General features: G+C 41.2%; 1 protein-coding gene across 2 annotated transcripts in view; it reads left to right on the forward strand.

The window, feature by feature from the left end:
* FAM185A (family with sequence similarity 185 member A) overlaps positions 1 to 16,293 on the forward strand; it is a 90,943-nt gene that overhangs the window by 67,335 nt on the left and 7,315 nt on the right. The window contains exons 5-6 of one of the 2 annotated variants that reach the window (XM_077471775.1): positions 1,693 to 1,734; positions 10,586 to 10,681. In XM_077471775.1, coding sequence (XP_077327901.1) covers positions 1,693 to 1,734; positions 10,586 to 10,681 — 138 coding nt within the window. The remainder of the gene's footprint in view (positions 1 to 1,692; positions 1,735 to 10,585; positions 10,682 to 16,293) is intronic. The other variant, XM_077471776.1, reaches the window with a different exon arrangement.

Here is a 16,293-nt window from a genome sequence, read left to right on the forward strand (position 1 = left end):
TGATAAGCCAGGTTTTCTAGAATGGCTTGGACCTTCATATGAAAGTCTTGTGCCGCGTACACACGATTGGACCACAGTACGCTGGACAATTCGATCGTGTGTGGGCTCCAGCGGACTTTTTCATCGTAAAGTCCGGCGGACTTAAAGTAGTGTTGACTCGAAATTTGTCCGCCAGACTTGGCTTTCAGCGGACAATCCGTTCGTCAGTGTGCTAGTCCGGTGGACTAAGAATGACGCATGCTCTGAAGCAAGAACGAGAAGGAAGCTATTGGCTACTGGCTATTGAACTTCCTTTTTCTAGTCCCGTCGTACATGCTGTACGTCATCGCATTAGAAATCGCCAGACTTTCGGAGTGTCCGTTTGTGGCCAAGTCCGTTCGTTAGAAAGTCTGGCGGATTGTTTGCCGGACCAATTCCGCCGGACAATTCGATCGTGTGTATGCGGCGTTAGTCATTGTGAAGGATGTGAACATCTGCTTGTCGTGGGGGAGAATGCTCCTTAGATGACTATGGGCTGTGTCATTTTGGAAATCCTAAAGTGGAACCACAGAAAGACCTCGTACTGTTGGATATTGAACTTTAGAACGTGGCTTCAGAGCCTTTTATAGATACTACATTTCCTTCAAAACAGGAGACTGAATGCCCAGTGAATGCTTCTGTATATAATTCCTTTTTAAACAATACCTTACCAGAAACCACTGTATGCCACTTTCTCCATTTACAGATTAGAAGAGTTTGTTTCCAATGCTCAGAGCAACTCTTATTTCACTTCTTCATCTCCATATAGTGTACATCTTGGCCCTTCAGTACACAAAAAAACATCTGGTGTAATAGCAGACAGATTCACTGTTGGATTACTTAGGAGGGTTTGCTAGGAGGTAAATGCATGAGAATAGTCAGCTGATGGCATGCAACACCCTAAAGATCTACATGGGGAAAGGCTTCCAAAATCTAGACCTTATATACTAGGGTTGCACCGATACTGGTATTGGTGCCGATGCCAAGTATTTTCATGAGTACTCGTGAAAGTTCTTCGATACCCGTAACAGTAAAATTTGAGCCCATAATGTCTGAATCGCATGTGGTTTCCTCCCCCACACCTGTGTGAACTCAGATTTGTCTGTGATTTAAGCCTAGGATCACACAGGAGTGGTGCGGCAAACCGAGTGCGATTTGGACAGGCACTGCATTCATGTTCAAATTGCATGCAATTCTTTGCAGTGCAACTTGAGCCATATTTAATTTATATGGGCTCAAATCGCACTGCAAAGGTGTCAGTACTTGGTATTGGTGAGTACTTGACCAACAGTATCGGTACTCATACTCGGATAAAAAATAAATAAAAATGAATGCAACCCTATTATATACATTGTATTGGTAATGTCATGTTTGTTTGACTGTATGGAAGGTCATTCATGTCCCAAATCGATGATTTCTGTAGTCAGATATGTAAGGCTTTTCAGATAAAAACTATTATTATATCTGTGTTAGTCTTCAAATTGATCCGTGGGTCTCTGTGCCACCCCTTGGATGATAGGCCCAGCTGCACATCCAAGTCAAATTTAAGCCCCATAACCTGAAATTCAGTTATCAAAGGCCTGAACTTTTAAGTATACCTTTAATCTTTTTCTCATAGATTTTTATATTTTTTTTCTGCTTATTTTGATCTTTTTTTTTTTTTTTTTTTTGTAGGCGATACAAAACTTCATACAGAACGAGGAAATATCACAGTAGGTATGCATTTGACCTATATTAATTTCTGGTAAAACTGCTTTCAGTGGGTTATTTTTATGTGTACTACACATACAGTATAATATATAGATGGGGATATATATATATATATATATATATATATATATATATATATATATATATATATATATATATATATATATTATTAAAAAAAAATTCTAATATTACAGTATGTGTGTGCTTGTACAACATACAGTATATATCGTTCCTTTTTTTTTTATCCAAGGTTGCAACACTTTGTAAATTCAAAGTAAAATAATAGTAGTTCTAATCAGTGTTCCATTACAATGCAAGCTTTTGGACTAAATGTCCTTCCAGCTTAAACAGACCATTCCTCTACTCTTTTTTTAATTGGAAAGCAGATAAATTATTCTCTAAACGACAAAAGGAGACAAAAAAAACCAGAACATCCAACCAAAATTAATATATCTCGAGATACATAAAATTATTTATATCTGTCTGAAAAAATAAACCCTGGTTCACACCAGTGTGATTTGACAATTCAAAATCGCACTCCATTGTTGGCGAAGAAACTGTTAAAATTGCTGCGACTCAACATGCAGCAACTTTTGAAAATGGTTCCTGCACTTCTTTGCGATTTTGCATTGACTTCTGTTAAAAAAACAAAACAAAAAAAGTCACAAGCAGTAATGAAATCCAGTCCAAATTGCACCGATCTGCGGCTTTGAAATCGCGCTAAAGTAGCGTGATTTCAAAGCCGCACTGTGAACCAGGGCTAAAGAAACCAATGTAAATCACAATTAAGTCCACAAGGTTACAGGGTATCTAAATGCTCAATCCAGTCTACTCCCTTTTTCTCAAGAAACAATTTCCTGTTGCCACTCCTATTTTTTTGGTGTATGATCAATAATTGTGAAACTCAGCTGAGAAAGAGTGAGAACATGCAACAAAAAATTTGGGGTGACTGGTTGCTGCACCAGTTTGTCTCTAATTGAATACTTACCGTATATACTCGAGTATAAGCCGAGATTTTCAGCCTCTTTTTTGAGGCTGAAAGTGCCCCCCTCGGCTTATACTCGAGTCATCGCTGTCTGCCCGCTCGATCAGCGTGTCGAGCAGACAGACAGCGGCCATTCTATAATTCAAAAGCCGCGCCTCCGGCTCCGCCTTCGCCTGTGATAGGCGGAACACTGAATTTCCCAGCAGCCTGTGTTCCGCCTATCACGGACATCGTATCATCCTCGTACTACGGACGAGGATGATACGATGTCCGTGATAGGCGGAACACAGGCTGCTGGGAAATTCAGTGTCCCGCCTATCACAGGCGAAGGCGGCGGCGCAGCTTTTGAATTTTACAATGGCCGCCGAGGCGCCGACGAAGAGGGCACGGGACGGAGGCAAGGCAAGGCACGGCACGGGACGGGACGGAGGCAAGGCACGGCGGCAAGGCACGGCACGGGACGGAGGCAAGGAGGCAAGGCACGGGACGGAGGCTCGGGACAAAGGCTCGGGACACAGGTAGGCTGGACACACACACACACACACACACACACACACACACACACACACACACACACACACACACACACACACACACGGATGGAGACACACACACACAGGGATGGATGGATGGAGACACACACACACAGGGATGGATGGATGGAGACACACACCACACAGGGATGGATGGATGGATGGATGGAGACACACACACACAGGGATGGATGGACATATAACTGATTTTATTCCTTGTTTTAAGGGAGAAATAATTCTGTCAAGATATTTCACAAGTGCAGTTAGACTCCTTGCCAGCTACAATCTGTCTCCCTGGTAGATACAGTGCCTTGCGAAAGTATTCGGCCCCCTTGGACGTTTCAACCTTTTGCCACATTTCAGGCTTCAAACATAAAGATATAAAATTTTAATTTTTTGTGAAGAATCACCAACAAGTGGGACACAATTGTGAAGTGGAACGAAATCTATTGGATAATTTAAACTTTTTTAGCAAATAAAAAACTGAAAAGGGGTGCGTGCAAAATTATTTGGCCCCTTTTTACTTTCAGTGCAGCAAACTCACTCCAGAAGTTCAGCGAGGATCTCTGAATGATCCAATGTTGTCCTAAATGACTGATGGTGATAAATAGAATCCACCTGTGTGTAATCAAGTCTCTGTATAAATGCACCTGCTCTGTGATAGTCTCAGGGTTCTGTTGAAAGCGCAGAGAGCATCATGAAGACCAAGGAACACACCAGGCAGGTCCGTAATACTGTTGTGGAGAAGTTTAAAGCCAGATTTGGATACAAAAAGATTTCCCAAGCTTTAAACATCCCAAGGAGCACTGTGCAAGCGATCATTTTGAAATGGAAGGAGTATCAGACCACTGCAAATCTACCAAGACCTGGCCGTCCCTCTAAACTTTCAGCTCAGACAAGGAGAAGACTGATCAGAGATGCAGCCAAGAGGCCCCTGATCACTCTGGATGAACTGCAGAGAACTACAGCTGAGGTGGGAGAGTCTGTCCATAGGACAACAATCAGTCGTACACTGCACAAATCTGGCCTTTATGGAAGAGTGGCAAGAAGAAAGCCATTTCTCAAAGATATCCATAAAAAGTCTCATCTAAAGTTTGCCACAAGCCACCTGGGAGACGCACCAAACATGTGGAAGAAGGTGCTCTGGTCAGATGAAACCAAAATCGAACTTTTTGCCCACAATGCAAAACGATATGTTTGGCGTAAAAGCAACACAGCTCATCGCCCTCAACACACCATCCCCACTGTCAAACGTGGTGGTGGCAGCATCATGGTTTGGGCCTGCTTTTCTTCAGCAGGGACAGGGAAGATGGTTAAAATTGAGGGGAAGATGGATGCAGCCAAATACAGGACCATTCTGGATGAAAACCTGTTGGAGTCTGCAAAAGACCTGAAACTGGGACGGAGATTTATCTTCCAACAAGACAATGATCCTAAACATATAGCAAAATCTACAAAGGAATGGTTCACAAATAAAGGTATCCAGGTGTTAGAATGGCCAAGTCAAAGTCCAGACCTGAATCCAATCGAGAATCTGTGGAAAGAGCTGAAAACTGCTGTTCACAAACGCTCTCCATCCAACCTCACTGAGCTCGAGCTGTTTTGCAAGGAAGAATGGGCAAGAATTTCAGTCTCTCGATGTGCAAAACTGATAGAGACATACCCCAAGCGACTTGCAGCTGTAATCGCAGCAAAAGGTGGCTCTACAAAGTATTAACGCAAGGGGGCCGAATAATTTTGCACGCCCCACTTTTCATTTTTTTATTAGTTAAAAAAGTTTCAAAAATCCAATGGATTTCGTTCCACTTCACAATTGTGTCCCACTTGTTGGCGATTCTTCACAAAAAATACAAATTTTATATATTTATGTTTGAAGCCTGAAATGTGGCAAAAGGTTGAAAAGTTCAAGGGGGCCGAATACTTTCGCAAGGCACTGTATATGGCATCCTTAGATATCTTATTGAGTATGTAAAAGAAAAGGTGCTATAATTTTTATCAACGGTGTATTTTAGATGATGGAGACAGAATATCAACCAAAAATCCAGAAAAAACACGATACAAACGTTATACATGGAGTTGCAGTTCAGTGAGTGAAATAACTATTTAAAGTGGAAGTAAACCCATCGATTTAAATAGTTAAAAAAAAAAAAAAGGCATGCTGGGAATGCTAACTGCACATTGTCTGTGCTCTCAGCCAAACTATCAAACCATCCAATGGCTGGTGTCATAATCACATGTGCAGCACCATAGCAGTTGAAGATTAAACAGAGGCAAAGATGGCAGCTTCCTTGGCTGAAAACGATAAGGGAGTTTACTTCCACTTTAATCCCCAAGCAAAACATGACTTGGAATTTGGTGGAGAAACCCTTGTTGGCAAGCACAGAGGTAAGATGTTTTTTTTGTAGTTGGTGACCAGGTTTGCACACACCTCAGGGGGGATTTTGGTCCTCTGATCTTTACAGATCTTCTCTAAATCCTTAAAGTGGATGTAAACCCGATTCGTGAAATTTGAGCTGGGCTCATAAGTTTACATACCCCGGCAGAATTAGATTTCTTGGCCATTTTTCAGAGAATATAAATGACACAAAAACTTCTTTCACTCATGGTTAGTGTTTGGCTGAAGCCATTTATTATTAATCAACTGTTTTTACTCTTTTTAAATCATAATCGCAAAAGAAACTACCCAAATGACCCTCTAGTTCCTGTAAATTCTCGGGCTGTCTTGCATGAACTGCACGTTTGAGATCTCCCCAGAGTGGCTCAATGATATTGAGATCAGGAGACTGAGATGGCCACTCCAGAACCTTCACTTCATTCTGCTGTAACCAATGACAGATCGACTTGGCCTTGTGTTTTGTATCATTGTCATGTTGGAATGTCCAAGTACGTCCCATGCGCAGCTTCCTGGCCGATGAATTCAAAAGTTCCTCCGGTATTTTTTGATAACATACTTCATTCATCTTGCCATCAATTTTGGCCAAATTTCCTGTGCCTTTGTAGCTCACACATCCCCAAAACATCAGCGATCCACCTCTGTGTTTCACAGAAGGAATAGTGTACCTCAGGGCTCGACAAACCCCGGGCGCCCGGTCACATTTGCGACTAGAATTCGTGTCCTGGCGCCTGGGGCAATGCTGCTGGGGTATCCTGTCTCCATTTGGACCCCAAACTCCGCCGCGCAATTGCATCGGGCCGCGCCGGCCAGTAATTGAGGCCGCGGCTTTGCGGCCTTCTAAAATCTTTCGGTAGTCTGGCGCCATCTTGTGGTGGATTAATCCTAATGGAGTGAAGCTCCCCTGCCTGTTTTTCACTGCCCGCCCATTTCCTTCCCAAAGTGAAGAGAAGGAAGTGATTGCAGGCGTCATCTGGCGCCTTTTGCCCAACGGTGAGTGTGGTGGCTGGTAAATGGCTACTCATTATATTATATATATATATATATATATAATATATAAATAAATATAATATTTATTTATTTATTTATTATTTATTATTTTTTTTGTAAAAAGTAAAAAAAAATATTTTAATTAAGGGAAAAAAAAAAATATTATTTGTAATCCTCCCTGCTTGACCCCTTTCACAAGGGCTGTCTGATCAGGTTCACCTGTCAGTTTTTCAGGCGGACCTGATCTAACCCTTAGCGGGGATATGACGTTAATAAGCGGGAACATGGCGGAAATAAAAGTCACATTCTTTTGTTAACCACTTCGTGCCCGCGCTATAGACAAAAGATGTCTACAGCGCGGACACCAATTGCCGGGAGGGCGTCCCTGGACATCCTCCTGTTTACTTCCCCTCTGAACGCCGCCATGGGCGCGCATCGGGGAAGTTCTGTGTTGGCCGTGTCCCTTGGATACAGCAAATCACAGATCATGCTAAATGGCCAATCACAGCGGCCATTTAGCACTCAAGCGGTGTGTCCAATGAGAGGTGATCTCATATGTGGGGGGCTGGGGGCTATCTTCCCCTCACTCGTCTCCATGTCAGGCCAGGGACAGGTCTAGATCGCCGTCACGGACCTGGCTCCTCACTTTTTTAGCTGGCTCCTAGAATCCAAGCAAATTTGTCAACCCCTGGTGTACCTTTCATCATAGGCTTTGTTGACTCCTCTCCAAATGAAGCAATTATGGTTGAGGCCAAAAAGCTAAATTTTGGTCTCATCACTTTATTTTGTGCCAGAAGGTTTGAGGCTTCTCTGTGCTGTTTGGCATATTGTAAGCGGGATACTTTGTGCTATTTACGTAGTAATGACTTTCTTCTGGTCACTCGACCATGCAGCCCATTTTTATTCAAGTGCCTCCTTATTGTGCATCTTAAAACAGCCACAGCACATTTTCAGAGAGTCCTGTATTTCACCTGAAGTTATTTATGGGTTTTGCTTTGCACCCTAAACAATTTTCCTGCCAGTTGTGGCTGAAATTTTAGATGGTCTACCTGACCATGGTTTGGTTTCAACAGAACTCCTCATTTTTCCACCGCTTGATTAGTTTGAACACTGCTGATTGGCATTCTTAATTTCTTGGATATATTTTTATATCCATTTTCCTGTTTTATACAGTTCAACTACCTTTTCCCACAGATTCTTTGACAATTCTTTTGCTTTTGACTCAGAATCCAGAAACGTCAGTGCAGCACTGGATGAAAAATGCAAGGGTCTGTTAGGAGTCCAGAAACTCATTGACTTTTTATATACATACACATTAATTGCAAGCAAACAGATCACAGGTGAGGATGGTTACCTTTTAATAGCCATTCAACCCCCTTTGTGTCAACTTGTGTGCATGTTATCAGGTCAAAATCACCAGGGTATGTAAACTTTTTTGATCAGGGTCCTTTGCGTAGTTTCTGTTGTGATTATGGTTTAAAAAGAGTAAACACAGTTGATTGATAATGGCTTCAGCCAAACACTAACCATGAGTGAAAGAAAAGTTTTTGTGTTATTTATATCCTCTGAAAAATGGCCAAGAAATCATACATTCTGCCAGGGTATGTAAACTTATGAGCACAACTTTATATCTGCAGTGTTTTCTTATCTCTCTTCAAAGCACTATGTCCCGTAGTTGTCTCCTGCTCCGTTCTTCTGTTATCAGCCTGATAACTCCTGACAAGTTCTCCGTCACATATGATAAAAGCAGCCTGAGACTATTCAATGATCAGCTCTGAAAGTCTCTACCTTTTGAGGAGAGTGGGGTGTATGTATGCCTTTCCTCCAATCGGCTGTCCTGGCTGTATATGCCCAGACGTCACTGCAGTGTTGAACAGGAAGAGAAAATCTCCTAGCACGATCTGAACTTTCTAAACGGCATATAAAGCTGAAGAAAGCAGATATACATGTAAAACCTATGTAGGGAGATTTGTTTCATCCCTGTGTATGATCTGAGGCTGTTTACTTCACTGGGTATATGTGAGGGTTTACATCCACTTTACGGTTTCTTAGCTGTCGCTTGGCAACTCAAAATTTTAGTTCCCTCTATAATATTTTCTATAGGATTAAGTTCTAGAGACTGGCTAGGCCACTCCATGACCTTAATGTGTTTCTTGAGGAACTACTTTGTTGCCTTGGTGGTATGTTTTGGGTCACTGTCATGCTGGAAGACCCATCTTTAGTGTTCTGGCTGAGGGAAGAAGGTTCTCATCTAAGATTTTACAATACATAGCTCCATCCATTAGCCCTTTAATGCGACAAAGTGGGCCTGTACCTTTTTAGCAGAGAAACGGCCCCAAAGCATAATGTCTAGTTAATGCCAAAGAGCTCAATTTTGGACCACAACACTTTCTCCCAATCCTTCTCTGACTCATTTAGATGTTTATTGGCAGACTTCAAACTGGCCTGTACATGTGCCTTCTTGAGAAGGGGGACCTTGTGGGTGCTGCAGGATGTCAATCCACAACAAGGTATTGTGTTACCAATGGTTTCTTTTGTGACACTGGTCCCAACTGCCTTGCGATCATTCACAAGCTCCTTCCGTTTAATTCTGGGCTGATCCCATGATAGTGAGGTTTGAATGGAAGAAAGATTCTGTGGACAGGTCTATTTTATACACATAACACGTTGTCGTTAGGAGCACCTTCTTAAATTGACAGGAAGAATCTGTGTACCACATGAGCACATACTGTAGCCAGTCTGTGGGAGCCAGAATTATTATTTGCTTGTGCATCAAATACTTTACTCACTGAACTGCAACTCAATTTATAACATTTGTATGGTGCGTTTTTCTGGATTTTTGGTTGATATTCTGTCTTTATCATTTAGAATACACCTATGATAACAATTATAGACCCTTCATTTCATCTGAGTATGGAATATACAGAAAGATCAGATAACTGCCCCAAAACCCCTTTGTCATAGTCTGTCATATCCATTACAACAATTGAGCCTCCTTTATCTGCTGGTTTGATAATATATTGTCGAGCAGAAAGGGCGTGTTAAGGCTGCATTTGTTCCGTCATAGGATTTTTAGGTGTTCAGATCTTATCCCCTGCCTCCACCTTTCCCACAAACCATTCAAAACCTAGAAATGTCAGCAGCACCACTTTGGTTAAAACCAATCTCTATAAGACTGGGTTCACACCATTGTGAATTGGATGTGGGATCCCCGCATCAAATTCGCAATAGCAGGAGATTTTAACTGGCTCTCTATGGAGCCGGTTCACATATCTCTGCAGCAGTTTTGGTGCGTTTTGCAGAAAAACGCTGTGTGTCTTTGGGTCCATTTCAGGTCTGAGTTCAGCCCAAAATTTGGGCTAAAATCGGGCCTGAAACTGAACCAGCACGCATCGGAACCCTGCTGTGAGCAGCATATGGCCCATATGTGATCCGAGCCTGAATGTTACTAAGCTATTTGATACAATATGTGCAGCGTTTCTTGCCTAAAGGGCATTTTGTCCAAAAGCTTGTTTTGTAATTGAACAATGATGCCGTTTTTTTTTTGGGGCTGTGGGGGGTCAGCCCTGTTGCTTGACCACCAACTACATTCATTATCTTTGTGGTTTGCCTGATAAATACAGATATGTGTGTGTGTGTGTGTGTGTGTGTGTGTGTGTGTGTGTATCCTACCACTGCTTCTTTATGCAGTTCAAAGTCAGTGGCAACATTTTCAGCATCTTCTGTGTGTGGTATATTCCTGGTTCCACTTTGTAAACCTATCCAGTTTCCCCAATGCTTCTGACACACACGTTTTCTAGGAATATGTTGGGACATATATGATAGAATAATAGTAACCAGTATCCTTTAACAGAGATTTGTAAACCCTAATGTAGGCACAAAAAAAAAAAAAAAAAAAGAAAAAGTAGCTTGCTGAATTGCTTTCTATCTTCATTTCTATTTTTTTGTACACTTCAGATTCCTCAGATGGAAGTTTAATGGCTTCTACAACACATGGAACAATAGATGTATATGTCAGTCAAGCTGGTAAAGTGCATCTGAAATCTGACAACGGTAAGTACCATTTGCACGTGGGAAAATGCACATTTTATATCTGAAGAGTACTTAAAACTCGGTACAATAAAATGGTGGCTGTTGCATTTTCTTTGTCACACAACGGTGGTGTTACTATTCATCCAATCTATATTTTGGGGGGAAAAATACATTTAAATTAAGGTGTAACTAAAGGATTTTTTTTTGATAGAGTGGCGATGGATTAGAACACCTCTCTGTTTTTATTGCAGCCTTTGTCCCCGTTAGGGAGATTCAGCCTCTCTATTTATCATGTTTACCATTAGCAATGAAAGTAAAAGAAAATCACAGTTTTTGGGTTGTCCCCAGAACAGGAATAGATGAGAAATCTTCCAATGGGGACACTAGTTCTGGTGACCTAGGGGTCCCCAAGGGATTCCCCTAATTTGAAGGCATTTCCTCTCACTTCCTGTTTTGGCTATGGGACAGGAAGTGAAGGTAAATCTCCCCAATGAGGCATAGGTGGCAAAATATAAACCAACAGGGGTCCTAACCCTCCCTTATTCTAACCAAAATGAAAAAAAGTTTTGCCTATAGTTCTACTTTATTCACTTCAGCTCCAGAAAGTTTACCTCCCTTCCTGACCAGGCCATTTTTTTCGATAATCCACTGCGTTATTTTAACTGACAATTGCGCCGTCGTGCGATGCTGTACCCGAATATAATGTGTGTCCTTTTTTTTCCCCACAAATAGAGCTTTCTTTTGGTGGTATTTGATCTCCTCTGTGGTTTTTATGTTTTGTGCGATTAAAAAAAAAAGAAAATTTTGGGGAAAAAAAAAACATTTTTTACTTTCTGTGATGAAACACATCCAATAAAATGTAAAAAATTGAACTTCTTTATAAATTTAGACCAATATGTATTCTGCTACATATTTCTGGTAAACAAAAATCCCAATATGCGTATATTGATTGGTTTGTGCAAAAGTTAGTGTCTACAAACTATGGGATATTTTTATGGAATTTTTTTTTATTTTTTTTATACTGGTAATGGCAGTGGTCAGCGACTAATAGCAGGACTGTGATCTTGCAGCGGTCAAATCGGACACGAAGTGACACTTTTGAAATTTTTTGGGAAACCAGACATTAATATAGTGATCAGTGCTAAAAAATACGCACAGTCACTGTACTAATGACACTGGCAGGGAAGGGGTTAAAATCGGGGGCGATCAAATGGGTTAAATGTGTTCCTAGGGAGTGCATGCTGTGTGGGGGGTGTATTTACTGTGGGAAGGTGGAGATCCGTGTTCCTACTTGGCAGAAGCGCAGGATTTCTACCTTCCCTTATCAAACAATGGTGATCAGACTTGTTTACATAAGCAGACCATCATTCTGCTAATCTCGAATGATCGGCGACTCCCGGCGGACATCAGGTCCATCGGACCCACGGCTTGGCTTCTGCTGTGTCCAATCACAATGAGAGTGTGTCCTTGGCAGGGTATGAGTCGCCCCAGACCCAGAAGCGTCAGATCACGTACTAGTTATGTGATCTTGCACAGGGCAACCGCCCTTCCGCAGTGTGGAGGCTGGGATCGCTAAATGGTTATTATTAGTACACACACACAATACCCAATTGTTTTGATAAAATTTAAAACATTGGGTTACCTTACGTAATTGGACACCAAACATGTCAAGCTTTAACAGTAAAAAACAAAACAAAACTACAGTTCTCAAAACTGTTTGTGGGCGAGGCTTTAAAAGTCTTTACATGTCATCAGATTAGCGTTAACCGTGAATAAAGAACCTAATAAATCTATTGCTCTCACTTCTGGCATGCATGGTAATAGCAAATCTGTGGTGTTTTTGTATACATGTACATGTGTTTTCGTTTGTATTCATGTTGGCAAGGAGCAGCTTTAAAACGTTCTAACACATTGCTATATGTGAAAGTAATTGGGTGACTTTACCACCACTGAAGCACTTCTACAACAAAGATGACAGTTCAGTCTAAAAAAGGTAAACAAAAACCCAGCTGCTATATAGTCTGTGTTCATGCCAGTGCTGTTGCAAGCGTAGTGCTTAAGTCTGTGGCAGCAAAAGGGTTAATGGGCTCGGTGGAGGCAAAGGCCAAGAACTTTAAAAACAATCCATAAAACACACTCTTTTATGCCCCGTACACATGATCCGAATATCGTACAACCGATCAGACGACCGTTTTCGGTTAATAATCGCAAGTAGAAATTGAATAGCTAAATAAAGTCACGAAAATTCTCGTACGATAGAAAAAAAATCGTAAGTGATGGCATGTGTTGTAATGTATTTGTATTGTATTTTCGGAAGACAACTATACTGACTAAACGAAAATCGTACGATCTGGAATCGTATGAGGAAAATTTCCGTGCATGTCCTATCGAATATTGGATGAACAGTCGTGAACGGCTGTTGAAAGTAGTGTACACACGATCCGAAATTTGTACGATAGTCGGATCGTGTGTAAGGGTCATTAGGGGTACATGTGAAAATATAAAATATATCACTTGTGGAAAATGCCATAAACACCATGTAAAATATTGAAACCATGACTAATGTGGTGTTTTCCACTTCAACACAGAGTTAGATTTTGGCTATAGAGCTCAGATTAAAACTTCTGTGGTCAGAGGGCAAAAAGGGGCTTAAAATAGATTGGTGGCCAATAGTGGTGTTTATACTGCATCCCTCCGTATTTATCCCTCAAGTAGGATGCACCCTCCCAGCTGGCAGAACTCAAAGTGCACCCAGATCACTTGGCACGTGTGCTTCACCTTGGTACACATACACCAGCAGATGACCTATGGTGAAGCAGCATTTGCTGCCAAAGGGTGAACACTACTTTCACACTGAAAACATCCTTATCGCTATATTGTTTTTCAATCTACAACCCCAAATACAAAAAAGTCGGGACATTTGTACAAAATTTACATAAAAACAGAATGTATTAATTAGAAAATCTCGTAAACCCATATTTTATTTACAATAGTAAATAGAAAACATATCAGATTTTCAAAAAAGATAATTTTAAAATTGATGGCAGCAACATGTCTCAAAAAAGTTGTGACATGGCAACAAAAAACTGTGTTGGGGAACTTGTTTGACAATGTTTACATGCAAAGACTTTAAATACAGTATTTCATCATCTCTAGTACATAATGTCAAAAGATTCGGAGAAATTGGAGAAAACTCTGTGCACATGGGGCAAGGCCAAAACGCAATATTTGATGCCCGGGATCTTTGGGCCCTCAGACGGCACTGCTTTAAAAACAGACATGCTTCTATGATGGACATCACTGCAAGGGCTCAGGGATACTTCCAAAAAATTACTGTATGTGCACACGGTTTGTAATGCCATCCAAAAATGCAAGTTAATAAGTTCACATTTTGGTACATGTTACATGTTCCACCCATTTTTAGGATGGAATATGTAATATGTTCCCAATGCTGCAGCTGGTAGCCAATGCCCCCCCCCCCCCCCCCCGCCTTCTGTGGCAGCAGGAAAACCATTTCAGCCCCCAAAGAATTTGCCCCCTTCCTGACCAGGTCATTTTTTTGCGATACGGTACTGCATCACTTTAACTGAAAAAATGTGCGTGGCCATGCGACGCTGTACCCAAACAAAATTAATTTCCTTTTTCCCCCACAAATAGAGCTTTCTTTTGGTGGTATTTGATCACTTCTGCAGTTTTTATTTTTTAAACAAAAAAGGGGGCGTCCGTTTTGAAAAAAACACTTTTGTACTTTTTGCTATAATAAATATCTCCAAAAAAACCTAATTATTTCATCAGTTTAGGCCAATATGTATTCTACATATTTTTGGTAATAAATCGCAATAAGCGTGTATTGATTTCATGTAAAAGTTATACCGTCTACAAAATAGGGAATAGATTTATGTAATTTTTATTTATTTTTTGCTAGTAATGGCGATCTGTGATTTTTATTGGGACTGTGACATTGCGGTGAACAGATCTGACACTTCTGAGACTTTTTTGGGAGCTAAAAATAGCCACTTATTACTGTAGAAATGTTACTGGCAGGAAAGAGGTTAACACTAGGGCGTGATCAAGGGGTTAAATGTGTTCCCTCACTGTGTTCTAACTGGGGGGGATGGGAGTGACTAGAGGAGGAGACATATCGTTGTTCTTACTTAGTAGGAACACGCACTCTTTCTCCTCCCCCCTGACCGAACCGGGATTTGTGTGTTTGCACAAAAATTGCGTGATGCTGCTGTCTTCGCCAATGAGGAGGGGAGTCCCGGGCAGCTGATGCACTCCTGCAACATTGCTGGATAGAGATGGGCTCTGGTAAGTATTAGCCTGAGGAGGGCTACTGCACACAGGAGTTTTTTTTTTTTTATCTTAATGCATAAAATGCATTAAGATAAAAAATTCTTTCTGCCTTTTTACAATCCCTTTTAAAGCTTTTTCATGCAAAGAAGCCATATCTGAATATGATTCAGAAATGCCACCATCTTCTCTGGGCCAAAGCTCATTTAAAATGGTCTGTTGCAAAGTAAAAAACCGATCCTTTGGTCTGACGAATCAAAATGATTTTTGTAACCATGGGCACTGCCTCTTCCATCTAAATAGAAGAGGAGCCTTCCAGCTTCTTCTCAGCGCTCAGTTCAAGATCCTGCATCTCTGATGGTATTGGGGGTGCATTGGTGTATTAGTGTGTATGGAAAGGCACTATCAATGCTAAAAGATCTATCCAGATTTTAGAGCAGCATATGTTCCCATCCAGACGTCCTTTTTTTTTATTTTTATTTTTTTAGGGGAGGCCTTGCATATCTCAGCAGGACCATGCTTAAATCTGTGACAGCAGCATGACTTTGTGGTAGACGAGTCTGGGTGCTTAACTGACCTGCCTGCAGACCAGAACTTTCACCAATTGAAAATATTTGGAAAATACAAGATACACCATGATTTCAGCACAAAGTATAGTGCCCACTTCTGGGCAAGCAGGACTGGAAGTGGTATTTTGCACTGGTGCCTAACGTCATTAGCCATTGCCCATGTTCCAAGTTGGAGTGCATATGCCAAGTGTTGTGGGTGCACTTTTGGATTTCTGCCTGTCATGAAGGCAGATCACACTGAAGAGATATCTAGGAAGGGGGTGTCATTACTAGCTGTCCCTTTTTTGCCATCTGATAGAGAACTTGGTAAGAAGAAAAGTTATGTTTTAATGTAGATTATTGATGCAGGTATCCTAGACAATTCTGTTTTGGATTGTTGTAAATTACCTACAAGCTTGCTTAATCCTTTTAGTATCCAGAAGACTATAATAATTCTTGTGGGAAACCACATTTATTGTGCTTTATACAGTATATTGCCATTATCAGAAGATAAGTACACATGGTTTACTGGCTGGATTTTTTGATTGCTGCACCAACCCTTTTAACACAGATGAACCCTTAAAGTGTTCTTAAACCCACAACAGTAAAATCTGTCTGTATATGCAAAATGGCATGCTTGTTATACTCACTGTGGAACTTAAGGGGTTAATCCTCTGTATTGTGTAAAAAGGCTCTTTGATCCTCTATGCACAGATGCTCCCCCTCCTGCAGGGTCTCTCTGGGCAGGGCCAGATAAGACAGAGTGGTCCCCCTGTACATGCTCAGTTTGGT

Source organism: Lithobates pipiens, unplaced genomic scaffold, assembly GCF_037356315.1.
Source record: "Lithobates pipiens isolate NorthernLeopardFrog02 unplaced genomic scaffold, aLitPip1_a1.2 Scaffold_8, whole genome shotgun sequence".
In the NCBI taxonomy this organism is placed as follows: Eukaryota; Metazoa; Chordata; class Amphibia; order Anura; family Ranidae; genus Lithobates; species Lithobates pipiens.